This window comes from Rhinolophus ferrumequinum, chromosome 6, assembly GCF_004115265.2.
Source record: "Rhinolophus ferrumequinum isolate MPI-CBG mRhiFer1 chromosome 6, mRhiFer1_v1.p, whole genome shotgun sequence".
Lineage (NCBI taxonomy): Eukaryota > Metazoa > Chordata > Mammalia > Chiroptera > Rhinolophidae > Rhinolophus > Rhinolophus ferrumequinum.
This window is the reverse complement of record NC_046289.1, coordinates 12,458,546-12,486,326: the sequence shown is the minus strand read 5'-3', so window position 1 is coordinate 12,486,326 and position 27,781 is coordinate 12,458,546. Positions and strand designations below refer to the sequence as shown.

The 27,781-nt window shown below is 44.3% G+C and overlaps 1 protein-coding gene across 8 annotated transcripts in view; it reads right to left on the bottom strand.

Moving 5' to 3' along the window:
- The window catches only part of FOXN3 (forkhead box N3), a 361,663-nt gene that overhangs the window by 97,167 nt on the left and 236,715 nt on the right, over positions 1–27,781 (bottom strand). For all 8 annotated transcript variants that reach the window (XM_033109406.1, XM_033109413.1, XM_033109408.1 and 5 more), the window contains one exon: positions 14,487–14,551. In XM_033109406.1, the coding sequence (XP_032965297.1) occupies positions 14,487–14,551 (65 nt within the window). The remainder of the gene's footprint in view (positions 1–14,486; positions 14,552–27,781) is intronic.

Here is a 27,781-nt window from a genome sequence, read left to right as displayed (position 1 = left end):
CTCTTTTAGCAAATTTCAAATATACAATACAGTACTGTTAACTATAGTCACCATGCTGTACCTTGTATCTTCAGAATTTATTTATTTTATAACAGTTTGTACCTTCTGATCCCCTTTACCGACTTCACCCACTTCCCACCCTGGCCTGCTTGTTTTTAAATCGCAAAAGTTTTCAAACACAATGTTTTCTCCTCTAGCAAAAATACTTGCTATGAAGTTAAAAGGTTTAAATAATGATTTCTAAATCAGTTACTTCACCAACATACTTATCCATCAAAATACCATGGAATGAAAAACCACTTTTGTTTCGGTAAAATTTTAAAATTCGTGTAAGTTTCCTATGTGCTTTGCCAAAGACCTTCTCAAAGTTTTTGTTAAAGAGTTTTTATTTTTTCCTAATTTTACTTATAGTCACATAAGTTCATCTTAACCTGTATTTGTATACCTAGCTCACTGGTTATGAATGTTAAAACAAAACAAAACAAAAAACCCACTCTCAGGAGAGAATGACATATCAGTAATCTTTGCCAGCTGGCATGTTCAAAATGGAATCTAAATATTGTATTAACGATATCAATAACAAGTAGGTTCACAGGCCTTAATAAAACACGCTTGAATTGTGAGAGAAATTCTTGTTATTTTGTGTTTCACCCGGCATTGATTTAATAAAATCTATGACAATCTCTTTTTTAATCATGTAAGAATCCTGAGGTTCACTACACGTGCATAATGAAAATCTGAAATCAAGTAGGCGTAATGAAAGTTTCGTTGCCGAATCATTTTTGAAACTTTTGACTGAACATATGAAGTAACCCAGCAAAGCCCACAGATCTGTACAGCTCAATGAACTTTCACAAACAATTCAGCCATGTAACCAGCACCCAGAGGAACAAACTGGCCCCTCGGAGCCCCCTTCTCCTCCTCCAGTTACCACCACACACCCAAGGATAACCACAACCTTGACTTTTCTGTCCACACATTCCCACGAACCCCCTCAAAGCCACCAAGTGCTGACGTGCACATTGTTTCATTTACTTCGAGAGGTCGGTGGTGTCCTGATCTTACAGATGAAAAAACATAAGCTCAAAGTCGACTATTTGACCAAGCCAGGAGGCACAAGTATGTGTGTAAACGAATGTGTAGCTGTATATGTGTAGGTGCGTATGTTTGTGCGTATGAGAGAGAAGGGGATGGGGGGGAGGGAGAGGAAGAGGGAGAAGGAGGGAGGGAGGGAGGGAGGGAGAGAGAGAGCGAGATTATGAGAGATGGTCAGTCAGGATTCAAAGCCAGGTCCCTCTAATGCCAACTCAGCTCTGCAGCACAAAAGCTATTTTAGGCAGCCCCATTTTCCTCCAAGTTCACTGACTCACATCCCATGTCCAATGAATGCCATTTATAGTTAAATGGTGTTATACAGAAAACTATCCCACCATCCCACCCAACCCCACCCCAAACACACACACACACACAATGATGGTTTTGGAAATGGAGCCCATTTTCTCATTTAGCATCTTCTCTCTCACTACATTTTGGATTGTGAACAATTTTGAGTCTTGTTAGAGGTGTCTTAATTTTAAAAATTAAGTTGGGAACTAGCAAGTGAGATTGAGATTGAACCAAGCTGCACACCTTTAGTTCTGAATTGGATTTTCACTCCTCTTTAAATTAGACCGAGTTAAGATGTGATTGCTATTATTTTTCCTAAGTAAACTGGGTAATGAGAGAAACGCAAAGACCTTCTAGACTAATGGTATCTGAGGCTCTAATACCGCTCCCATCTGCCTGGGCGCCCTGCCCCTCACCCCCACCCACCTCGGCCTGCCATTCTGCTCTCTTCTGGACAGCACATCTGCTCGCATCTCTCGCTAGCTTCAGCCCCAGCTACGGCCACTACAACTCTCGTGACCCTGACACCATCACTGTGATCACGTGCTACAAGGTATACCATCCTGCAGTTTCCCATGTTTACGACTATCGGCTCCTAGTTCTTGACCCTTCCTTACATGCCTATGTCCATATTAGATTTCAATTGCACCACCTACCCCAAGTCCCCATTATGTAGCCACCCTCATCTCCTCAGAGTCAAGCCCACTCTCCACTGCCTTTACCAGAATATCCCCACAAGTCTGCCCAGACACTTTTCTTTCATCTTCCCATCTTCTTAATTGGAAGGAATACGGTAAGCTCCCCAAAAGGGACATGGTGACTTTTCTCATCTCCATCCTGCTCATCATATTTCTTCTTTGCTTTCGAATATGCATACGTCATATACTGATGTGCCGTCAGTGCATTTATTCATGGCTTTTGGCTCAGGGAGTTTGGCTCAATGCGTGCTTTCGCCATTGCTGCAAATACAAGGGCACCACTTTTGTATTAGGGACTGGAGCGACACTGATTGAGAAATGCACCGTTGTCTGTGCTGAGCAGTTCAGGGGGACAGATTTAGGAGATGCAAGGCCAGTAGCTTCGCCCTGCATACGCAACACCCCTCAGAGAATTCCCTGCTTCCTGACTTCCTTCTCGCCCCAGAACCTAAGCCCTTCTGTATGGCAAGAACCACTAAGGCGTCTTAGCAATTGTCTCTCCCAGCTGGACTGCAGACTCTTTAAGGCTAGGGCTCTTTTCATCTCTATGCTTAGCTCTTCGAGGGGTACCTAACACACTGGGAGAAAGCAAGGAATGTTAGTAAATGGATGCATGTCATTCACTGTTATAGACTGAACTGTGTCCCTTCCAAAATTCATCTGCTGAACTCCGAAACCTCAATGTGACTGAATTTGGATATAGAGCCTTTAAAGAGGTGATGAAGGTTAAATGAGGTCATAAGGGTGGGGCTATAAACAACAGAACCCTAATAGGGTCCCAATCCAATAGAACTAGTGTCCTATAAGAAGAGGACGAGACCAGGGCCAGCGCACCTACACAGCAAAGGCCGTCTGAGGACACCGTGAGAAGGCGGCCATCTGCAAACCAAGAAGAGAGGCCCAGGAGAAATCAAACCTGCCAACTCCTTGAACTTGGACTTCCAGCCTCCAGAACTGTGAGAAAATAAATGTCTGTTGTTTGAGCCATTTAGTCTGTGGTATTTTGTTATGGCAGCCCTGAGTAATACATTCACCAACTGTCCAAGCATCTTGTATTCTAAGGTTGGGACTCTGGGGACAACTCTGGCTGCTAGAGAAAGTTTGCAAAAATCCTGAGGTTGGCGGCTCCAGGCTAATCCTCAGTAAAGGACGGTACAGCCCATCTCTCCTCCTTTGTTCATCACCAATGAGGCAAGTCTAGTTAAGGCAACCCGTTTCAGCAATCCCCACTCTGCCAAGAGAAAGTGAACGTCATCATTAATTCAGATTCTGGGCCTCCGGGAAATTATTTTAAGTTGACTGACACCACCATATGCCCTGAGATCTTTGACTGTTCTGTACACCCAAAGATGATGGCCATTATTATCATGAAAAGAAAGCTGGGAAGATCTGCATTCAGGCCTTAGACCTTCCACTTACCGGCTACATATACTTGCACATGTAACTTAACATTTTTTTGTGCCCATTGCTTTTTTTTTTTTTTTTTTAAATGGCTGTGCTGTTGTAATGGACATTTCCTTTTACCTTCTTTGGGAACTGACCCTGACTTGCACCTGGAGAACACTGCATCTCTCAATCCATTCATGTGCTTTCAAGTGACGTTTCCATCCCCAGGGTAAACAGATCCAACCCGTCCATTCCCCTGGTTACAGTGATGGCTCCAGTGGTCACATGACCCAGGCTGGTTCAATTATAGTGCTACTGAGACCTTTTCCTGGAATACTGGGGAAATGCTAGATTCAAAGTTGATGTTTCTAGCACAAGAGGTGACAGCCACCTTGTGAATTCAATGTGAGTCTCTCTGAGCCTATTTCCACCTGAGGCAAACAAAGCTGAGCTGGAGGAGAGAGAACTGATATTATTATTACCGTGGTCCTGCTTTGTTTGCTTAAGTCAAGTCACCATCTCTGAAAAGCTCTCCAAGCTCATCCTATATTCTTTCAAGTGACAGCCAAACTACTAAGTGGGTCTCCTAGGACAATAGAGAGGTTGGAATTTCACTGGCACACGGAAATCATAGTGATATATATTTAACTGATGCTATTTATTTAGAGACTCTTTATTAGTCAGGACTCTTAGATGTACACACACACACACACCCCAAAAAACAAACAAACCCAAATCAATCTGAGTTAAGTAAAAAGAGGAATATATGTGCTCATCGAATCCAACCATGGGAAACAGTGGTAGAGCGGCCCCTTATCTCTGCTTCTTTGCCTTGATGCTATTCCTTGTACACTACTCAATTTTCCATGGGGGACCTTGTGAGGCTAACACATCCTTTAGAGCTCCCAGACCCAGGGTAAGAAAAGTACCAGGGTGAAACTCTAGCCTGGATTGGGTCACAGGCCCAAATTTCCATGATCACTGAGGCCAGGGAGCTCCTAGAAGAAGTTGGCACCTCCCATTTGGAATATATGCTGGAAGGTGGGGGTGAGGGGTGGGCAGACAGTGGCTCCCACAGAAGAAAGATGCCCTAGGTGCCCTCATCTGACTCTTGTGTCATCCTTCTAAGCATCCCAATTTGAGCCCACTGCAGCTGCAAACGTTTAAAAGTAAAAATTTCTTGTTTCAGTTCCCAGCCATAACAAAACTTAAAGAATGAAGTCTCTCAGAGTCTGAGAAATACCACATATAAATGGTAAACATAGAACTGGGCTTTTTACATGTCACTGGCTTCTTGTCTCTTGTCACCATGTCCTCACAGCCTTGCTCAAAGTGTGGGAAACAAACCCACAGCCAAGACACCGGGTTAGAGTAGCTCTACTGGCAGATGTCATCAGGCACAGACCTGTGGTTCTAACGCCTCACTGCTATTTGTGTCAAATAAGCAGAAGGGGGACATCCTGAAAATACCCCGTTAAAAAAAAAAAAAAAAATCACAGCCTAAAGAGGGGCTATTCTGACTATGAGATGGGAGACAAGTTCAGCATGGTCCTTTAAATGATTTTATCAAGTTCTTTACCACTGCAAATATGTCTCTCCTTCTTTCTCTCCCTTTCGCTCTGCCTCCATCCCATCTCTGCAAGGAATCTCTGCACATAGTTTGTATTCTGGCTCAGGGACACTAAGAGGAAGAAGAAACAGATCAAAAGCCATTCCAACCCATCCCTGAGATCTTCGTCACTCAACAGTGCCAGGAGAACAGCTGGTGAGGACTCAGATTCTACCCCTCCTGTGGGTATCTCGTGGGTATGTGCCTTATTGGAGCGGGAGCTTCAGGGACACTGAAAACAGTCTTAAGCATTCCTGAAGGTATAATCTCAGTTCAACTGGGGAAGGATTTTTGTATGTTATTGCTGTTTGGGGGGTGGAAGGTATTGAAAACATTAGGAAAGTGCAGGCATGCCATCATAAGAGCAAACATAATGAATTCTATTTGTTGAACACTCAGTAATCACCAGGCACTGTGCCAGGCACTGTACACACACTATCTTTCAATTCTCACAAAATCCCATAAAGTTATATCTGTTTGGCTGGAAGGGAAAGGCTCAAACTGATCAGACAAGTTGCTTGAGGTCACATGGCTGGTCTATGGCAGATGTTGGCTTTATACCCAAGATGGGCCAGCTCCAAGTCAATATTCTTTTCTCTCAGGCACGCTGCTTCCCCTGGAGTGAAAGCAGGGCGATGGCACCTGCACTTGGGGCAATGACTCAGTGCTGGGGACTCTACGCAGACTGTCATCATCTAATCCTAATAATTATACCGACCTTGCAAGACTAGTATTTTTTCTATTTTGTAGTGGCTCAAAGAACTTTACATAACTTTTCCAAAGTTGACAACAATTAGGTAGCCAGGCAGGGAATGGATCCAGGTATGTCTGATTTGAAAACTGAGGTCGTTTATCTTCATGCTATGATTTGCAAAGGCCAACAGGAGAGCTGAGGGTCATGGAGACACCAGAGAGAGGGGGACAGGGGGCAGGCAGGACAGAGTTATTCTTGCAGACTCACAAGGAGCAATACTAGAAGCCTGAGTGGACGGGCCACATTCACACATGAATGCGTACACTCCTACCTGATAGCATGCACCGTGGCGCACACTACCCAGGAGTTCTCAGCCACACCTTTCAGTCGTCAAGGGAACCAAACAAGAACACAAACTTGACCTCTTGCAGTTTACAGGTGGATTCTTTTAAGTTCACTTCTGAAACTGTAATGTGAACAGCTCGCTCAGAGTGTATTCTAAATTCTCCTTCATTGTCAGCCTCTTGGAAATAAGTATAAAAATATTTCTCGACTTCTATCTAAGCACAGTTAAACAGAACTTCAAGGGGAATGACTTTCCCAATTGTATTTTAAGATTGAGAACTTTGATAAAAGCAGGCTGTGCTGTACAATGTGATCCACGGCTGTGTAACCTTTATATTTTATAATCTGATACAATAGATAAGAAACACATTTTAAACGCTCAAAAAATTAAACTGTAAGGCATATTACTATTGATAAATTTTGACTGGTATAAAATATCCATATCTATCTCTCTATCTACTAGTATAAAATTCAGGTAAACTCAAATAAATATTCATTCTATTAAGGGGTGGGTTCCTCTTGGTATTAATCTTTGAATGACCGATTTCAGGATTTTTCTTTTTCTCTATCCATGGTCTTTGCACTATCTTAACGTTAGCTGTTTACAAAAGTCACGTGTGGAGACAAAGAGAAATGAAGCACCTTCATTACTTGAATGAAAGGAAGACAACATAAGTATTTATTTCCATCTTTTTGGTTGTTGTTATAAATGGCTTTTAAGCAGTATAACAGGATTCTTTTCAGCCACAAGTCTGCAAAAACACTGCAGAATAACTGAACATCTAAACTGGAAAACTGTTCGGAAATATTTATGCCATTTTGAACCAAAGAAAGGTGTGAGCCCAGGTTTCTGATCCTGGCTCTGCGACCTGGAGCTGGATAACTGCTTCTGGCCTTATTTTTTCCCATCTACAAAATGGGGGCAATAATACCTGATGCATAAGGTTAACATAATAGAAGAACATAAAGAATATACACAGCCCAACACAACAGGTCACATACTGTATGACTCCTTTTTCATGACATACCCAGAACTGGCAGGTCCAGGGAAACAGCGCGCAGGTTAGTAGCTGCACCGAAAGCCCTGCTGCCGTTTTAATCTCAGAGCCGACTGGAGCTGACTGGTGGCTCTCCTTCAGTCCCATCCTCCTGCTTTTCTGCACAGCGGTGCTCCTGACCCCCTTTCCCTCCTTCTGGAACTCTCTGCCCTTCACTTCAGTGATTTTCTCCAGTTTATGACTGTGCTGCGTCTCCACTATTATTATTGCTTTTGTCAGCTATGGCTCCTCCTTCTACCATAAATCTGGGTCTTGAATATGGACCTTTTTCCTCTTTTCATTCTAGATCCCCTGGAAGTCTCATCTATGCCCATTATTGCAATGGTCATTTCCGGATTCACAACTTTCAAAGCGCCTTATCCAACACTGCCTTCCTCTCCTAAAACTCCAACCTCAGTTTCCACCTCCTCCTGGAGGTCACCCTGAAACAGCAGGGTCGGCCGAGAGGAAGCGCTCAGTGCCACGTCCCCAGGCGAGCTGGCAACTCCTTCTGACCTACCTATTCCCGCCCATAGAGCTGCCGTTTCCTCAGGGTGCCACACTGGGTTTTCGTGAGACAGTGGTGGAGAGACCCACGGAAGACAGTGAAGGTCAGAATTGCCGAAAGCCGCCTTTGAAAATTCCGTGTCCTTATACTTTTTAAAACAACCTTAAAAACATGTTGTCAGAGGCCACATAGAAGTTGGGTGATTAGAAGAGCAGAACGGCACCCCTTTAAATTCACCTGATGGTAAACAAAACCAGCCAGCTGACTTTATTATTGTAGTTACATAAATATCTTTACAAATAACTCAGGGCAGAACAAAAAGACAAAGGATTCCAAGAGAAAAGGGCCCCTCCTAAAATCCTAAGGGCTTCTGCAGGCCAAAGAGGACAGAAGGCAATTAGGACTGGGGGAAATTGTAGAGAGGATTTTTCCTCCTTTCTATTATTACGACTTTCTTTTTGAACCGGGTGTGCCTGAGGGCAAGAATCAGGAGATTTATGCATTAGTAGATGCCCTCGTTTGCAAAATGGACAAAAGAGTCAGCTTGTGGAGCAGATTAGATGAAAGAAGCCAAAGGGCCCGGGGGCTGTGACCAAATGTGAAAGAAATGAGTGGGGGAGGGTCGAGGTAAACCCAACAAAAGCTGGGACCATGGGCCCTAACTGAGAGAAGTGCCTGGGCCCAGAAGTTGGAGGCAGCTGCAGACCCCAGAGTGGGGCAGCGCCATCCTGTTTCAATCAGAAAGGAAACACTGGCGGTGCTGGCAGAATGGAAACCATGCAAAGGAGAGGAGTTTGGGAGACACCCTCCTTTGAGCGGTTTTGGAACTTTCACCTTGAATTTACCAGCCACGATTTTAATGACCAGAAGAAATCTTAGGCATGACACAAAGTCACAGGCCAAAAACCTTTGCTTCTATCGAGCATTTGAGAGGTGCCAAGCACTGGATGAGATGGACGTTTTCACATTCACATTCTCCTTTAATCTCCACAACGATTCTGGGAGTCGTCTGGTAGCCCCATTTTACAGACAATTGAAACTAAGGCCCCAGGTCAAAGCTGGTGCCCAGAGAGGGAGGGAGTTGACCTGGCATGAAAAATCCACACTCTCCTGCACGGCTCTCTCGGTACCTACTATGCATGACAATTTTAGAGCAAGGGGTACAGCTTGGTGTTGTGAGCGGGGTGACCTCTCCAGGAAGCCATCCTACTTATAAGAAATCTGAGATAACGAGTTGCACAAACTGTCTTTTAGATCTACGGATAAATCCAACAGGATCCAGGGCATTCCCAGTCTTCTGCCCCAGCAACTGAACAAGGGATGTTTTAGCAGGATACAGGAAAAATACACATGGAGGATTTTAGTCCTGTTTTCCTAGATTCACAGTTTTGTCAAATATTACAATAACTAACTCTGACTGGGAATTTACCGTGTTCTAAATGCTTTATTAATATGAATATCAAATTCTCGCGAGAACCCCATGAGACAGACAAGCATTATTGTTATTACCATCCCCACAGAGAGGCTAAGTCAGTTGCCCAGGAAGTGAAGACACAGTTCGTTTCCAAGTTGTCCAAACTGATAACATCGCCTCCCTCAGGTCCATGAGACCTTTAAGAGTCATCTTGTTCTAGGAGCAGCATCTTCAGCCAGCCTACCACCACCTTCTTTCCTCTCCTTAGATGCATTTGAAGACACAACTGGCTGAAGGTAGCCCTCTTTTTCCACTCACCTAGAACTATGCCTCAAAATCCATTCTGACCTACTTTTAGGGAAGTTGATAGAATGGAACAGAGCTGGTACCCCATAGGAAACGTCTGCCATTCCTGAGGTCCACTCCTTAATAGACAGGTCAGACAAGGAAGCCTTGGGGTGCCATGTGGCTTGCCCAACGTCATGAAGTTTACCAAGTAGCCGTATTGGGACCAGAATCCAGGGCTCTCCCCTGCCTCTTACACTGTTTTGTTTCTGAGTACTAGCTCTTGAGACTTTCATAGCATACAACCAAAGTGTGGTACCACATACATTTTTGCAGTAAAAATGCCTAGCAGAGCTATGGGAGAAGGTAGGGGTTGTGCAGAGTGGGTGGCACACAACAGTCCTCCTAGGAAAGTAAGTACATGAAGCTAACCTAGAACTTGGGAACCTGGCAAGTCGTCTAAGGGTCATGACCAACCTCCCGCACGGCTTACCAATGGCCAGCGCTCTGTGCACTCATAGGAACAACATACATCTGGCAGCAAAAGGGCTGGTTTTCTTTCTCCCTGTTTTCGTGACTGCAGTAGCACAATTCTGCTCTGTGCACTGAAAATGCCTTCAAGGTCTTCTTTCCATTTCATTAGCTCATCCAGTGGGTTGTCAGAAGTGAATGGAAATAAAAACTTGTTATGTGTGTTATGAAATTTATTTTAATTCCACCACTGCATCCTACAGAAACAGATACAATAATAATGAAGTGGGCCAATACTGGACTGATAGAGAAAAGGAAGAAAGAGGGAAGGCCAGGAGGGCTGGCGGAGTGTTAGTAACTGCAGTGGCTGCATCAAGGGTCAAAGGGCTGAGACATGTGGTCTGACTCCAGAGTGGGCTGTGAGTGGCTGGGGGTGGGGTGGTGGGTGGGGGGCAGGTCCTGGGTCTCCCTGGGAACTCCAGCCTCATCCGGTGCCTGACACACAGACATGGATAATAACGCTTGCAGGTGGGGTACTGGAAGAGCTGGAAATGAACACAGGTGGGCCCAAGTGGTCAGCCGACCCAGAGGTATAAAGGCAGCAGCTTCCCTCACAACAAAACTCCGTGGGGAGCTCAAAGGCCTACAGGGTCTTTGAAAGCCAAAAGCGCAGAAGTGGAAGATCAGACCGACCGTGTCCTACCTTTGTGGAAGGCATGATGCACACAGGATCAGCAGGGCCGAATGTAGGGCTGGGATGAAACCCCCAGGGACCAGATGAAGGGTCAGGCCAGGGCTGAGGAATGTCTTTAATGGGGAATCACTGATCATTCAATTAATTCATATGAGGGAGATGTTTAAATACAGTCACCTAATTTTAAGTTTGATGGGTGAATGGAATGTTTGGGGGACGGGGACGGGGAGGGGCGGGTTAGGGAGTTTGGAAAGGGGAAAAAACATAAAACACTTTACTCTTTTAATTAAGAAAACAAGACACATTATTAACTAACAAAATTAAAAATGTATTTCAAACACATTAGAGACCATAACAAAGACTCACAGAGACATGCAGAAGGCATTTGGAGACACATGTCAGTTAGCCACTCCAGCAGGGTCCAGAATAAGCCACAGTCTACTGTTTGGCCCCATCCTGGGTCCCCTTTAAACAATGGGTTTGTCCCCTTCTGGCACTCTGCTAGGTCTCTATTGTACAAGAATTGAAGTGCTCTCTAGTTCACGAGAACTGCTCACACACTAAAACTGTCTCTAGCAGCCTAAATGGCATTTAAAATAAATACTGTGAATTGATGAAATGACCAATTATGTTAAGTACCCATGCCTGGTGTAATCCAAACCAAATCTTACCCCATTAGCCTCAAAACTGAGAGGTGACTCAGCAGGCCCTCTCGCCAGGGATGCTGCAAGGACCCAAACATACACAGGCCGTACTTCATTGGACCTCAAGTATGTCCAATTGGATTTTTGCTGGGGGGAAAAAAATAACTGTACTATGTTTCTGCTCAATAGCTTATAAACCAAAACACCTATCAGACAACACTGTAACCATTATGTTATTTTGTTCCACTCATTCAGGTTTTAACTTCCATTATTTCCTCTTCGGACATCACATTCCTCTCTCTAAATGTATCTTGAAGCACATGATGGCATTATCCCAAAGTGCCCACGACTCACTCATCCGCCCCTACCAATGTAGTCCCCCAGCCCTCTGCTCTCGGGATCCTCTCCATGCCTACGTCCTCCTGCTGTTTCTTCCCTTCTTGGCATGCCCTTTATTTCCGTTTCCACATGCCCACATCTATCAATTTTTCAAGGCCTTGGTCAAGTGTCAATTCTTCCAAGTGACAGCCCCTATGCTCCCATCCTTCTGACAAAAATAAGTCCTTCTCCTTTAAACAGTGTGACACATCTGCTTATTTTGCTGCTCCTGCATTCTTTTAGTCTCAACCCCTAGGGACACTCCACCCAGCAGGGTTTCCCAGCGCCACTGCTTCAGCCAGTTCTGCTCAGGATCTGGGCCCACTGTCAGGACGGGTTTCTGCTGGCTGGTCCCGGAGCCCGACTCACTCTGCGTGACCAAGCTTCACCTTCTAGATATCCCACTTCTGGAAACTGAGTTCTTTAGGGCACCCTACTCGCCTTCAATCCCAACCCCTGTGGCTGGAACCTAGTAAGAGAGTTCTTTCCCATTGTCTGATTTCTAGAAAACTGTCCTCCTGCTTGCCATAGGGAAAAAGAAGGAAGGTGTGCATATTTTTAAAATGTAAAGTATAAAAATGAGCCTAAGTCAGGTTGATTTTCTTCTACTTGATTTTTAAGTAAACCTTCCACTGGTATGACTGGGCAATTCCCTTCTCAATATGCCCTTGTGTATTGTAAAACTTTTGCTTGTGGGCTTGAGCAACTTCTCGATGAGCCAGTGCCACCCACCAAAAGAACACAAATATATTAATTAGGAAGAACACGCACGAAAAATCGTGTCACGATAAAAGTGTCTCGAGGACTCTATATACAGACCCAGCAAATGAAGAAACATCACAAGAAAAAAGGAGGGAAAAAAAAACAACAAAAAACCCTACGAAATCCCTGCCCACACTCCCAAAGTCTCTTCAAGATCCTTCTGATTTTCACGTGTACAAAAAAAAAATTAGGGGTCTGTATTGAATTGGATGTGAATTCGATGAGTGTCTGAAATCTGTAAATATTTAATTCTCCATACCTAGAGTAAATAGGAGAATTTTTAACCCTATCAGGAAGAGGAAAAATGGTCTCCCACCTGTGAGACTCTCATAGTAAAAAAGTCACTCAATTTCAGAAAGTTTATTGATGTTTCTTCTCCTGCTTTTGCCTGAAACAACCCAAAACTAATATGCACAGAGCAAATCTTACCTAATGTGGAACTTAATGAATAAAAATTCCGTAAGGAAATGCTCCAAGTAAATAAAATCCCTTTTCTGAAAGCAATCCAAACAAAATGATAGTCATAGCATTGCCACAGATCTAGAGGAAAACTAAAGATGCATATAACTTTGACATTCACTTGAAATAAACCCAAAGGTTCATCATAATCAGTTTCCACGTATACTATCTAAGGGAGAACAGAATAGTAATTTTTTTAATTATTCAATTTTGAGAGTGGAGGGAGTTCCCTTTTGTTCTTAAATATTTAGGATGTCTCTGATGGTCATTAAAATTAGGGTTAATCAAACTTGCCTGCCTAAATTTCACCTGTACTAAGCAAAAATGCAAAGAAATTCTTAAGTTCCTGATTTCACAGATGGTTAGAAAGAGAATACAAAATTGCAGGACCTAGCAAACAACAAAAATGTGCTATCTCTCAAAATTGTTTGAGCTACTCCAGAAACTGAGGATGACTCTTCTTTCTTCTTTGTCACATTTAACATTCTACTCCTTCACACACAGGGCCAGCCCTCAGCATGTGCTTTTAAGGCAAAGAGGCGTAAACCAACCAAACACAGCTCTAAACCAATGAAAATGCACTGAAACTCCTTACCATAAGCCCAGTATAGTTTTAAAACGCTTGGTACAATCAAATTCACCTGCTTTGGCCATCTGTGCCACTCTGACACCTAGCCCATCACCAAAGGCTAATGAGACAGGAAACTGGAAGCCCCTTAGGAGCCAGCCAATGCCAGCTTATCTACAGAGCGGATATCCAGAACAGCAATAACCTAAAAGTAATTTCTGAAAGTATTTAGAATGCATCTTATTGCCATTTTTAGCCATTTATCCCTCTTTAACTTTGGCTATTTCAAGACAAACTTAATGGAAAAAACAGAGATGAAATACTGGTTGAATTCCTTGAACCCACTGGGCAGGAGCTTGTGCAAAGCAGCTGACGATGGGCTTGACAGCAGGAAGGATGTATCCCTGCAAATGATGCTTGTAGGGACAAGGGAGGGGTGTCTGAGCCTCAGAACAAACCATTCACCCTTCCAGGCACACATGGACATTAGAGGACAGTCAGGAATGAGTGGACCTCCATGATGACCAAGGTGCCAAAACACCCAAAACATCCCTTGTTACCACGTTTCCCTGAAAATAAGACCTAGCCAGACAATCAGCTCCAATGTGTCTTTTGGAGCAAAAATTAATATAAAACCCAGTATGTATTATATTATACTATATTATATTATTATATTAATATATTGTATTATACTAGACCCAGTCTTATAGTAAAATAAGACCGTGTCTTATATTAAGTTTTGCTCCAAAATTAGAGTTGATTGTCTGGCTAGGTCTTATTTTCGGGGAAACACGGTAGCCCAAGCATTAAAAATACGTAATGGGGTTTGTTTTTATCAGCCCAGTTTATGCTATTGTCACAGACCAACTTCAATGTAATTCCAATTTCACCAAAGCAAGCCAAACACTTCTAGAATATGACCAGTGACGACAGACCAAAGGAGCAGTCCTAGCTTCCGACTAACAATTCATCGCAACCAGAAGACACGAATATGAATAAATAAAGAGAACTGGACAGACTCAACCCACAACAGTCATACCTCTCCAGTGACAACTCCTCAAGAAGACAGAACTCTCCTGATTGACATCAGGCACAAAGGAATATTGAGATGGGGTGGGAGAGGGGGAGAGGTGCTTCTAGAGACCTACCTTGTAGAAGGGCTCCATTTCTCTTGAAGAAGGTACTGCCTGGCCAGATGGGTGGACCTGATGTGCTGAAATAAAAGAAAAACCAGCATGAGTGAGGGTCAGCTCATTTATACTCACTCACCTGCACTCGGGCACGTCACTGATAATGGCCTCAAACACTTTCCCAATTATGCATTATTTATACCGTCTCAAAATGCGTCTTTAAAAACGATTAGTCTTGTTTTATGATGAACGGCCTTCCTATTTCACAGAACCTGTCTGGTTACTGTCTTGACCCTGCTCCCTCCTGGGCATTGAAATCATTTGCAGGTAAACAAAATGGCAAATTCACACAGTTCAATACCATTGCTTATAACTTTTGTAAAGTTGTTCACAACTGTATGATTTTATGTGGCAAATCTGTCCATGTCTGAGTCCAGGTGGATTTCCCAACACTTTCTGGTGCCCCCTGCCTATTATAAATGCAAACTTGCCTTTCTTTGCTTTTCTACCACCAGATCCTTCGTTTACAGACATGACCTTGATCGACTCCCTCCTTCCCCTAGACTCTTGGTTCGTATCCTATTTTCAATTTCTTGGTTTAAAATGTTGCACTTCATTCCTTCATTGAAGATATCTTACCACTACCCACAGTCTGGTAACAAGAAAGGCAGAAAACAAGAAAGATCGATATATCACAGACACTTTAGTGCATTTATAGACAAGCATTTATAGACAACAGTGAATAACCCAGTGAATAACCTCATAATCAAGCCTGTCTTAGTAAAACATCCTTAGAGGGGCAAGTCGGTTATTCTAATCCAAGGATGGGTTTAGATTAATGTTAGAAAGCTCTTAGTCAAAAATGTTACTACATCCAGCGTAAGAAAAAGTATAAATTACTTTTTGCCAAAACAGTCCATGGCAAACGACATTGGTTAATGCATTATCAATCACCTTCAACATCAAAAAAATAAAAAGTTGGTCTGAATAACACATTCAGAAATTCATCTGATGGAGACACACACACACACACACACAAAGAAATCTGAAGGGCTATAGAATAAATGCTTCACCTGTCAGCCAGGGTCTCTAGTAGTGCAATACCGTTAACAAAAGAAATGCCAGTGATACATTCTGCTGACCAAAACTCCATTACCAGAGGTACAAATGGCATAGCAGGGCATGGGACAGGTTACACGATCAGGGAGAAATAGAGAGGGAGGAAGAAAAGGGCTAGAGCATGAAAGTACTATTAAATATCAAAACAATGCTGGATGTGCTAGAAAACACACTGATGTAAATGAACCTTTTTGTTTTATTTTGTTTTGGACCCACTGTAGTCGGAGTAAGAGAAAACAATGCATCTCAGCAAGGCTTTTCCTGCAGCCCTGATTCTCAGCCCTGGCAGTTGTGGCCTCTGAGTAGCCAGGAGTTGCCCAGGACAACAGCGGACCTGGCTGGGGTCACAGGGCTGGAGGAGGATGGCAGCCGATTTCTCTTCCACCTGATTCCCATCCTATTCGGTTGTGAGGCTTTTTCGGCTCCAATTTGCATGAAACGTAATATGCATTAAAATACTTAAGATGATCTTTTAACTATCCCAGCCAGCTCCTGGGGATTTTACCATCTTATTTTTATAAGAAAGCAGGAAACAGCAAGCTGGCTTTTGCCAATATCGAATCACTTGATTTCTAAAGATATTTAAAAACTGAGGACTTCATTATCGAGGAATTGGTGCTTCTAGAGAATTCAATAATGGAGTATTACTGCAGGAGCCTGACTATCCAGCTTACTTCCATCCAAATCTCCTCTTTATCCTGACCTCGATTTGGCTGAAAACTGAGTAGATGCCAGGGATGGAGTAAATGTTGGGGAACTGAGGACAGGTAAATCCAGTGGTTTAGGTAAGGAAAGTTGCCTGTATGATAGAAATCTGCTTAAAGATTTCTACAACATCCTTTTAACTTAAGTCACTTAAGTCAGTCACTGATCACTATTCTAGTGGCCCAGCTGTGCTGTCTGTGTAATCTATACTCTACCACTAGCAGAGCAAGGTTAGGACTGGCCACCCACCTGTGCTCTTACCTGGCCTCCCGTTGTGACTGATGAATTCGCCTGTGGTCTCTTTCTACCTCAAGGTAAGCTGATTTCCTGTCATGCTAATTGTAAAGCTTTTGAGCTAATTGGCCCCATATTCTACACTCTTCTTTTGAATGGTCCCTCAAAATGACATCTAACTATTAGTAGATTCAAGAATTTGCTAAGTGCTTATTGAGAGAATTGTGCTTGGTGTTGAAAAGGACACGGTGGGGGGGGGGGCCGGGTAGGGAGGATTAAAAGCCATAGTTTATGGTTTCTAGGGATATACTTATTGATATACTTACCTAGCTCCAACGTCCTACGAGTCTATCTAAAGAGATAAGAAATGTCTGTAGAAAGGTCAATGGTTATGGCTCTAGTGGCTGCAGTTTGGGAAGGCTGCAAATTGATTCCAGCCCCCCCAGTCTGTGATGTCCCTGGCTCACTGGCCTCTAAAGCTCTAAGTTAGCTTAAAAACATTGTGTGAATTACTCAAAAGCGCTTCTCAACTCCAGTAACTCAGAAAAGCTGTGTGTGGTCCAGGTCTTTGTGGGAGAATCTGGGGCCACCCCGGAAAGCACCCATTCAAGTGGCAACTCAAAAGAAGAGAGGGTGGGGGGTGCCTTGTGTTGGAGGAGGGTAGAGGACTCCACACTCAGTCGTTGGTCACTTGTACATGGTCATGGCCATGAGAGGTGGCCCCTATGGCCTCCTCAAACCCAACCCAAGTGGTTTTCATTACCATATAGCGGTGCTCACATGGATGCTGGGATAGCAAATTACCATTTAAGGAGCACAGCATGGGACCCTCCAACCCTGTGGGTGGCAGGGCAGGACCCACCCTCATCATTCTACAGATGAGGAGGTGGGGGCCCTGAGAGGTGAAATCATCACATGGCTGGTTAGTGATCAGCAGGAGACCAGACCAGGACTTCCGGTGCCAGCCTACTGTCCCAACACACACATCAATGGCCCCAACTTCACTTCTCATCTTCCAGTCCTCTAGCACTAAACTCCTAGCTATGCTTCTCCATGGAAGAAGGCTGTGGATGGTGGTATTTCACTAAGAATCTCTCCAAGGCAAAATCCCAGGCTAGAAAAAGCAATCAGGCTAACCATATGTGACACACAGACACGTGGGCTCCTATTAGCAGAAACAATACAACGCGGGCGCCACAAATGTCTCATTTCAATAACGTTCTAACAAAATTCCATGACCTTCAGCACTATAAGCCAAGCCCGCTTTGTGACAAAGGAAGCCAACCAACAGGTTAAGAGGGCCTTGCCTGCCAGAAAGGCAGATTGTGAACTGGCATTTGAGAACATTGATCCAGCTGATCATTAAGACCAGAGCTGAGCCAGCAAATCCCGAGAGATGAGCGATATCATCCTGAACAGCAAACCCAGCGTCTGCCGGAGACTCACAGCCCTCAGTCACTCCCGGGGCCTCTCGCTCTCAGCTGCATTACTTCCAACTCCCAAGGGGACACCGTGAGTCAACAGGTCGTAGAGCCCGAAGGTGGCTCTTGGCATAATGTGATGTGATCTCTCTGTCATGTGTTTTCTCTACACTCGTGAGCTTTCATCATTCTGAGAACCGGCTGGGTTGTAACCAAGACCCTGGCAGGTTCTAGCAAGACCCACACCTGTTCTCACTGGCCTGGACTTTCTGTAAATCTAATGAAAAGCAAATTAAGAGAAGTACTTTTTCCCTAAGAATGCAGCTGCCAAATGTGAACTGGTATGTCTGAAAGAGAGAACAAGATATTATTAGGTTGGTGCAAAAGTAAATGCGGTTTTTGGATTATTTTTAACCTTTTAATCCCCAATTACTTTTGCACCAACCTAATACAACATGGATGAACCTCGAAGATACTATGCTAAGACACCAAAGGTCAAATACTATAGGATTCCACAGAGAGAGAAAGTAGAGTGGTGGTTTCCAGGGTTTGGAGGGAGTGGGGAGTGGGGAGCGAGTGTTTAATGGCTTCAGGGTTTCAATTCTCAAGAGAAAAAGCATCCTGGAGGTTGGCCGTGCACCAACGGGAAGGTTCTTAACACCGCTGAACCATACAACAGTTAAGAGGGTTATTGGTGAAATGGTTAAGATAATGTATTTTATGTTATGTGTATTTCACTACAGTTAAACATTTTTTTAAATATAAAACAAGAGAAAGAATTAAAATAGGAAAGTCTCTGAAAGAAGTGAATCAAGGTCTAAAGAGTGGGCGGCTGAAGGACCAACCTTCGTGCTGTGCTTCTGAACGGCCCCTGCAGTCAGCACGTCTGCCAAAACGATCCACAGTACACACAGAAGAAACCCAAACGGACTGGGGTAAAGGAAACGGATGGAGCGAGACCAGCCCGTCCCAATCCAGTATAACACTTCCAGAGGCCAGAGCTTGCCCCCTGTGCTTCAGGCAACTAAGCAGACGCCTGTCATAGTCTTAACACTGGAAACAGAGTGTGAAGACAACCCCTTTGGATATGTGACATCTACCACCCGAGTATGTTTTCCTAGAAATAAAACAGTCAAAGCAGTTGTAATGAAGAGGGAATTCCTGGAAAAAAAAATACTTGGAATTCTGTTGTTTTAAATCTAACCGGGGGTTAATCATTAGGAAATAACAGAAAAACAAGTATGACCTACACCACACACTAAACCAGACCCCCTGGGTGAAGAAATCCAGTCGTTGAGGCTTGGAATCTGGGAATCAGAGCAGAATGACAGAGAGAGATGTGTGAGATTATCTCAGGTTTCACAAACTACTGTTCACAATTTGAGACGTACGTATCACTAAAGAGCATAGCTGACAGTTCAGAATTCTCGGGGACCTTCGTGACACTTTTACAAACCTTCTTAATAATAAAACGAGTGTGTTGACATTTGAAGGGATCTTCAGTGGCCATCTGTCCTATCCAAGGTGTGGTGGGAATGGCACAATTTTCGGATTCAGAGAATTTGCGCAAAACACAGGCTGAAAATCTTTTAACATGTCCAAGTTTCAATTCTATGCCAGCAAACTGGGGACCGTGAGAGCATCTCATGTGTGAGGATGAAACAAGTGGATGCAAAAAGGGTGCCCTGCAAACGGCAGAGATCCCAGTGGTGGTCTTAATTACAAGAAAAGTGCAGTTCAGTTTTCTTGTTAAGCGACAGGCCCGCGCCAGCACTTCCTCCTACACCCTGTTACTTTCCCAGTTTGGCTCTTTTCTTCATTCCTACGACAGATGAGGCAACCACACCTCCATCTTCCTCTTTTCTAAGAATGCTTTGAGATCCTCTCATCGCAAACATTCCTCGGTTTCTAAACGGAGGAGCAGTTTCTAAGATCAATAGGCAGGAAGAAGCAACTTCTCAGATGCCACCTACTCAAGAGAAAGCTTAAAAAAAAACCCCCAAAAAATGCTAACTCCGCAGAGAATCCTGCATAGATACAAACTGGCAAGCCCGCTGCCCACAGTGACCTTTCAGGGTCGTACAATCAGAGGTAGTAGCTTCTAGCCAGTTTTCAGAGGCTGACCATTGTAGCAGAGGCATCACTGAGGTGATCAGACAACCACCACACAGGACCACAAAGACCACTCCTGAGAGTGTGGCAAGATCATGCTGAGAGCAAACCATGGATCAAGGTAAGGGACGGAACTGCTCTGTTACCTTAGCCAAGTGTCAAAACCGGAGACTCATCCTGACTCCAACGGGATCAACCTGAAAGAGTTCTTATGTGCCCTTCGTGGTCGAGGATGTGCTGAGGGCTGAAATGGCTGCGAGAGGCTGACAGAGGCAGCTGCTCTGGAGTAACCAGATAGATGTAAATCCTGTGTTATTTAAATGTATCAGTGCTTCATAATGCTCCACAAAGCACGCCATGAAGTTAGGGCTTCCTCCCCGGACACGTTTGAGAACTACTGACCTAAGGCAACAGGGTTTCTTAATTGGGGCTGGGTAATACTTTGTCACAGGGGCTGTCCTGTTCAGCAGCCTCCCTGGCCTCCACCCACTAGAATTCATTAGCAACCTCTCCCCAGTTGTAGCACCTAAACATGTCTCCAGATATTGCCATATGTCCACTGGGAGATAAAATGTACCCCAAGTGAGAACCACTGACCTGGTGGTCAGCAACCCAAATAAGCTGGCCCCAATCTTCTCCTATTCGCCGCGTCCCAAACGTCTCTCTCCACACCTCACCAGCCAATGTCACCTCCTCTCTTCTAAAACCAAAGCCATTCCACATAAGCCTATTCACCCTCCATTATTTCTACCTGTATCTGTACCTACTTCTTTGCCAAAGTAACTCCCTTACTGCCTTCTTTTCCTCTGGAACCTTTCCTCCTCCCCTTACCTCTTGTCTCCACTCGTCTCTCCCTTCCAAGGACTAATTGCGCCTTATCTCACCCATCATGAAACATCTACTAGTGTCCCGATCTGAGCTCCCATAACTCTGCCATGCACTAACGAAGCCCACCAGCTGGGCACCAAGTTCCTGACCACTACTCCCGCACGTCCGTCTCCCTGGACTGGCCGCTATCCTCCTGTGTCAGGGTCACCCAGCTATTCAGGGCTTAGTAGCTCTTGATGTCACCACCACCTCCCCCACCCCAATGCTCTCCCAGGTGCACTCAATCTAGAAGCTTACTTTTATTTTCTGATTACACAAACTCTCTATAGCTTTTGACATTATCTCTTTAAAATCCTTTCCAATTTTAGCCTCAAAATGTCCTTCTAGCCTGATTCTCTTCCTCCCACTCTCCGTTCTAAATATTCTGCTAGCTCTTTGTCCAGCCTTGACCCTAAAAATTGGGTCATTCCTAGAGTTTTAGCACTCCCTTCTTTTATACTCAAGATTCCTTTCCCAGGAGGGTTCATGGATTCATGAAACACCTCGCTTTTCCAATGCTGAGTTTCCAGCTGACCTTGTCTCCAGACCCTGGAAGACTGCGTCCTTACACAGCACTCGGCTGACCCCCTGCCCCCACAAGGGGTCCCACTTCCCACTGCTACCTTCCCTGCTGATCCCCATGGGCCACTTTCCACACTGCCTTGGATTTCTCAGTGTCTCACGTAACACAGATGAACGGCTTAAACAACAGAAATCAGTTGTCTCAGTTCCAAGGTCAAGGTTGGGCTCATTCTAAGGGCTGTAAGCAAAGATATGTTCCAAGTCCCTCTCCTAGCTCCTGACGGTTGATGGCAATCTTTGGCATTTCTTGGCTTATATATGCACCACCCCAATCTCTGCCTTCATGCTTACATGGTATTTTCCCTGTGTGTACTCAATTTGTGTCCAAATTCCCCCTTTTTATATTGCCTTAGGAGGCCACCCTACTGCAGTATGACCTCGACCTCAACTAACTACATCTGCAATGACCTTATTTCCAAATAAGGTCATATTCTGAGGTACTGGGCATTATTAGGACATCAACATATCAATTTGGGGTAGACAGCTCAACCCATAACAGTGTCCACGGCTGCCTCCCTTTCCGGTGTGCTCAGTCCCTGTAACACCGAGACACCAGTATCTTTCTTTTCCCTAAATTCCTATCACCCTACAGCAGTCCTTGGAACTTGGCTGGAGTCTATCAGATGTTTGTTGAGGGACTAAAAGTTTGCAGTTCAACTCAGCATTCCTCATAAAAACAAAGAAGAAAACACTGACTCAACCTTTCATGATCACCTGAAAAATGTTTGAGTTCAAAATTCTGGAGTCCCTAACACCTTCTTCTCCCACACCCATCTGCTGTCACCCATTCCTGCCAACCCTTTCATTCTCAGGTCTCTGGTACTTTCCCTTCCTTTGTGTTTCTATTTTACTGGTCAACTCATATGCAGATGTTCCCTCTAGCATCCAGCAGGTCTCCCCACGCCAGCCCTTCTGCCTCTCAAAGAACAGCATCTTTGGGTGCTCTCCCCTTGCTTTGTAAACTGTTCCCCAGGAAACCCCCAGCAGATGCCCATAACGCTGCCAATGGTGGGGGTAAGGGACAGTGTCTAGATGGGAGTCCTGTCCCAATGTCAACAAAGAATTTTGTTTTTTCATGTGTCTTATGTATTGAGTTTCCACATAAATTTTCACGTGAAGAGTTCGGTGATTATGAAAGTGTGTGAAAACTAGTAGCTTATATAGCAGAGTCAAGTCCAGTCGGTTCTTTGCCCCTCAGAAGCCCTATATTCTTTCCCAATGTGTGCCCGCCCCTCCCTAATATGCTGCCTGACCCAAGTCTTCAGAACACACGTGTATCCCCATTCAGGCCATTTCTGTTCCCCTCTTCCTGAAATGCCCTTCTGCCCTGTTCCATTCACCTATTCAAGTCCCATCCCTTCTTTGTACTCCAGTACCAGATCCCAGAGACACTTTTTCTGGTCATTCCTACCCTGGGACCTCTCCCCACTCTGAATTCATGTAGTAATTCCTGTCTGTACAGCCATTTTGGGAATTAATCATACTCTGTGATATTTCCTGACCTAATGTCTTCTTATACCTTTAATTCACTTTCATGGGGTGTGTCCCACCTTTCTAAAGACCAGAAACCCATGTGGGCAGAAACTAAAGGTGATCTCCCTCCTAGAACTTGGCAGAGTTCTCTGCACATAAAACAGGGTTGGCATTATTCTACTAAGTGATTTTATAAAATAGCAGTAATACTACCTGCGTATCATAAAACTGAATTATTTCAAACACTAAGGATTAAAAAAATATCTCTTACAGACATAATTAAGTCCCTTAGAATGGAACTAGCCTGTATAGTAACATTTCTTCTTCTACTGTCATCATCTCAGAAAAAAACTGAAAAATCTTTTAAAATGGAAACAAAATTATAAATCTCATCATTGATGGTAAGTAATAGGTTAGGTAATTTGGATTACTCTTTTCTGTGATTTCTTGATTACTTAGGAATATATAAATAACTAGATAAGTACACGTATATTTTTGATAATATGGAATGCATGTTTGTGTGTACTGAAGAAACTCGGCTTGAAACCTCTGCTACAATTTTAGATGCATACAGCTCATGATACATCTTAAGAACAGATGCAAAGGTGTTTATCATTATCTTTGTGCTACAGTTTCTAATTTTACATATGAAAACCCAGGCATCATTCAGCATAAAGTACATTATTTGCATGATATATTTGCATTTGTAAAACACCCACATTTACTTTTACTGCTTAATGGGCGCGATTAAAATGGGCCACTCCATATAAATGGAGCACACTGGTTCCCCAACTCAATGGTGCTGATAAGAAAACTGCCCCTTTTAGATGCAAATGAACCTACTAATCACAATTAAAATGGCAGAATTGAGGGAAGCTGAACAGCTGTTCCAACAGCTACACATCTAGGGCCAGTTTGGTTCCAGCTTAGTCTCTGGAGCAGCCTGGGACTTCCCACAGCACATTTGCCCAGGGGCCAACAGGATCAAGTTAACTTTTTCAAAGGTTAGGAGACAGCAGTACTAAGTAAGCTCTGGCATCTAGGCCAAAATGTGTAAGTGTGGCCCACACAACCTATACAAGGCCATAGTGCCAGATTTTAACCAGACCTGTTCAAAGGACACAGGTGGAACAGAGGGTGGGGGATTGCATTTGTAAAACTCAGAGAGGAAAGGCAAGACACACCGAGGAAGAGTTAGGTAACAGCATCCCCTTAAAACAGTGCCAAAGCTATGGAAAACAGTATGGCAGTTCCTCAAGAAATTACACGTAGAATTACCATATGATCCAGCAGTTCCTCTTCTGGGCATTTACCCAAAGGAACTGAAAGCCAGAACTCAGAGATACTTACACATCCATGTTCACAGCGACATTATTCACAAGAGGCAAAAAGTGGAAGCAACCCAAGTGTCCCCTGATGGATGAATGGACAAAGAGTATGTGGTACAGACATACAGTGGAATATTATTCAGCCTTAGAAGAAGGTAATTCTGACACGTGCTGCAACATGGCTGAACCTTAAGGACATAATGCTCAGTGAAATAAGCCAGTCACAAAAAGACAAATTATGAGTCCACTTAGATGAGGTACCTAGAGTAGTCTGATTCATCAAAGAAAGAGTGTTAGTGGCCAGGGGACGGGGGAGGGGAAAGTGGGGAGATGTATAATGGTACAGAGTTCCAGTTTTGCAAGATGAAGAAGTTCTGGAGATGGATAGTGCTGACGGTTGCACCAATACTGTGAATGGACCTAATGCCACGGTGGCTTGTACACTTAAAAATGGTTAAGATACTAGATGTGTTATGTGCATTTTCCTATACATCTAAAATAAATAATAGACAGATAAGTAAATAAACAAACAGACAGTCCCTTAATGGCTGGCCAGGTGCTACTTAAGGCAGGTAGTGCTCCTGTGTGTGCCTCTGCCCCAAGGCTCTGGAAACAGGGAAGAGGTTTGCCTACCTTTTCTCTCGCTCATCCATTCATTGAATAAACAATTTTTCACACCTGCTATGGGGACACAGGAATGAAGAAATTATCCTGTCCTCCAAGAGGCAGGGACATGGATGGGGAAATAGACAAAATAAAGGATTCGGGGGTTGGATAGAAAACACACAGCTCTGAACACAGCTGTATGACCTCGGGTCCCTCTGTGACTGTACCATGCATGAAGCAACACTAGCACCTTTTGGACAACGACCCTCTTGTTGGGCAGAAACCAGCAACCATCTGCTCTCTTCCATCAGGCCTACCTTGATTTGATCCTCATCTGTCCCTTCTTGGGTGCCCACTAGTACCGCCACTGGCACATGAACTTCAGTACCAACTGTCCTGCCAGCTCTCCAGCTGCCTCCCAGGGAAATTACCATGTTCCCAAGGTGCCAGCCACCTCATCGGGTGCTCAGCCCAGGGTCTGGGACCCGGTAAGTACTCAATAAACGCAGGCCATCATCACTGCCCAGAGGCCAGCCCCTCAATATACTCTTAGGTGCATTGCTGGGGAGTTGAAACCGGGACACTTTCCCATGGAATCTGTCTCAGAATCACTGCCCCTCAACTACAGGCACTGAGCCCCCTAAAGGAGAAGCGTGTCTGATGATGGCGGGTCCAAGATGGAGTAGCCAAAGGCAGCACAGGAGTAAGTCCTGGGTCGGCCCCTCTGGTTGTGCTGTGGTGCAGGGGCCTGGAGACTCAGGAACCCCAGCTGTTCTCTCGCCTCCCCGTGGCAGTTTCGTGGAGATCTTAAGGATGGTACAAAGGTGCTTCAGTTTAACATGTGGAGCCAGTGGGGACTTTAGAGAGTGTCAGTGTAGTTGGAAACAAGGGACAGTAGAAAAGGTTTCTCTAAAAATCTACAACTTTAGGAGGAAACACCTCTTGAGTGAAAATACCATTTTGCCTTGATCTCAGTGGCCGAGTTTCATAAATCCTTAGGCAATCTCCCGTCACCAAGAAGCAGGAAGGGCCGCTCCACTCCAGCCTTTGGTCCTAAGACAACACATCATTTTGCGGCCATGACAACCAACCAACAGTACTCAATGCAGATAATGCAAATAACGCTACCCCTCATTATTTCAATGAACTAATATATATAATAGGACTTTCAGAGAAAACAACTCCGTAAGAGAGACAAAAGTCACTACGGCCTATCTATCTTTCAGGCTGGCAGAAGTGAAGTGATGTAAACATTTAATCCAAGTTTTTGACAAGTTTCATTCCTGGTACTTCCTGTAAGCTGAAAATCAGTCACAGATATAAAAATGACCCATTAGTGGGACAACCGTGATTTACCTTAAATATGCATTCATTTCCTCCCTTTGAGAATCGTCAGTCCCATCCCATGTGATTAGACTCATAAATGCTGCTTTTGGAAAGCAGCTAATATAGATCTGGACACATCTGTCTAAGTGTTGTATCAAGGGTATCAGATCCAGGCGCTCAAATAAAGGCTGGGGTTGTACAGTGCAGAAGTTTATTTTTTATGGGATGTTTTCCCGATGGCTTACTGGATATTTTTAGGGTTGGCTTTGAAGTGACAAAAGAAAGCAATTTTCCGTTTCCAAAAGGTAAACTCTTATGTCTGCCAAGGCAACAAATATTGTGATTGGCATAGACACCTAAACTTCTGGCTGAGAGTAAAGAGAGGCTCCTACCCACAGAGATGTTCCCTCCAAGCCCTCCTCTCCACGCCGTCCCTGGCCACCTCGCCGGCCACCTGTACCAAGTCACTGCTCATTTGTGACTTTCTCCTGTTCTTAAACGGCCCCACGTGTACCTCAAGCCCTGCTCCGGAAAAGCAAAGAAATGGCTGGGAAATCCAAGCGAGCCGATCCTCTTCACACATCACGTGGGCCATCGCCAATGTCACCGACTCTGAAACACCTAAAACCCAACACCCCTTTGATTCCTCCAGAAAGCTTACAGAAACATTTATTCCTCTCCTTAAAGGAAAACCAAGCAACAAATGTTGCTACACTTCCTTGACAGAATTAAATTCAAAGAGAACATCGTTTCAAACAGTAATATTACTTTTTGGCCATAGTTATGGATATGGGGTGAACAAAAATTTGGTAGTAGATGGTGACTTTTCAGAACATTTCTCCCTGGGCACAAACAGTAAGCGTAGCTGTGTGTGAAGTTTGTTGTTGTTGTGCTGCTTTGTTTTGTTCTCCATATCTCTGTTCTTTGAATTTCTCTGGCATATTAGAGTCACCACATAATTGAAGCTTTTAAGCATATTCAGGAAACCCTTAGCTTCCTGAAACCTTTGAGGGAAACTCGACTCCCACGTAGGTACGGAGGGTGTTTCCTGGTGCCTGGTCATTCCGCTCACCTTCACGTGTCCACTGACCACACACAGCACGCACTTCCCGTCCAGGGCTCACGCCCTCCTCATTGGGGCTAGTGGGCGGAGAGTTCCTGAAGGACACAAGTCATCCCCACACTCACTGGCTGAGCTCAGCACTAAATGGGGCTTGAAAGGGCTTCCCAGCACATTACTTCTGTTCCTTCCACCTGCCCCTTGTCAAAGCAATGCCCAGTGACTCCACTGTCGGGACTGCTATCCCAGCCCTAGCTTTTCCTAGGAAAATACTTTATGTTTAGAGCTTACCTAGAAAGCTTGCAGTAAACTGCAACCACTTCGTGTCTGGAGATTTCACGGACTTTTAACTAGCAGTGGTTCCACTTTAATGTTTGCATAATGCAGTCAATCGTGTGTTCAAATCCACTCCCTGGCTCCCGGTGGCCTGTGCCACGTCCGAGTTCCTTAGCTCTAAGCAGTGGCTCCACTGCTCCAGCT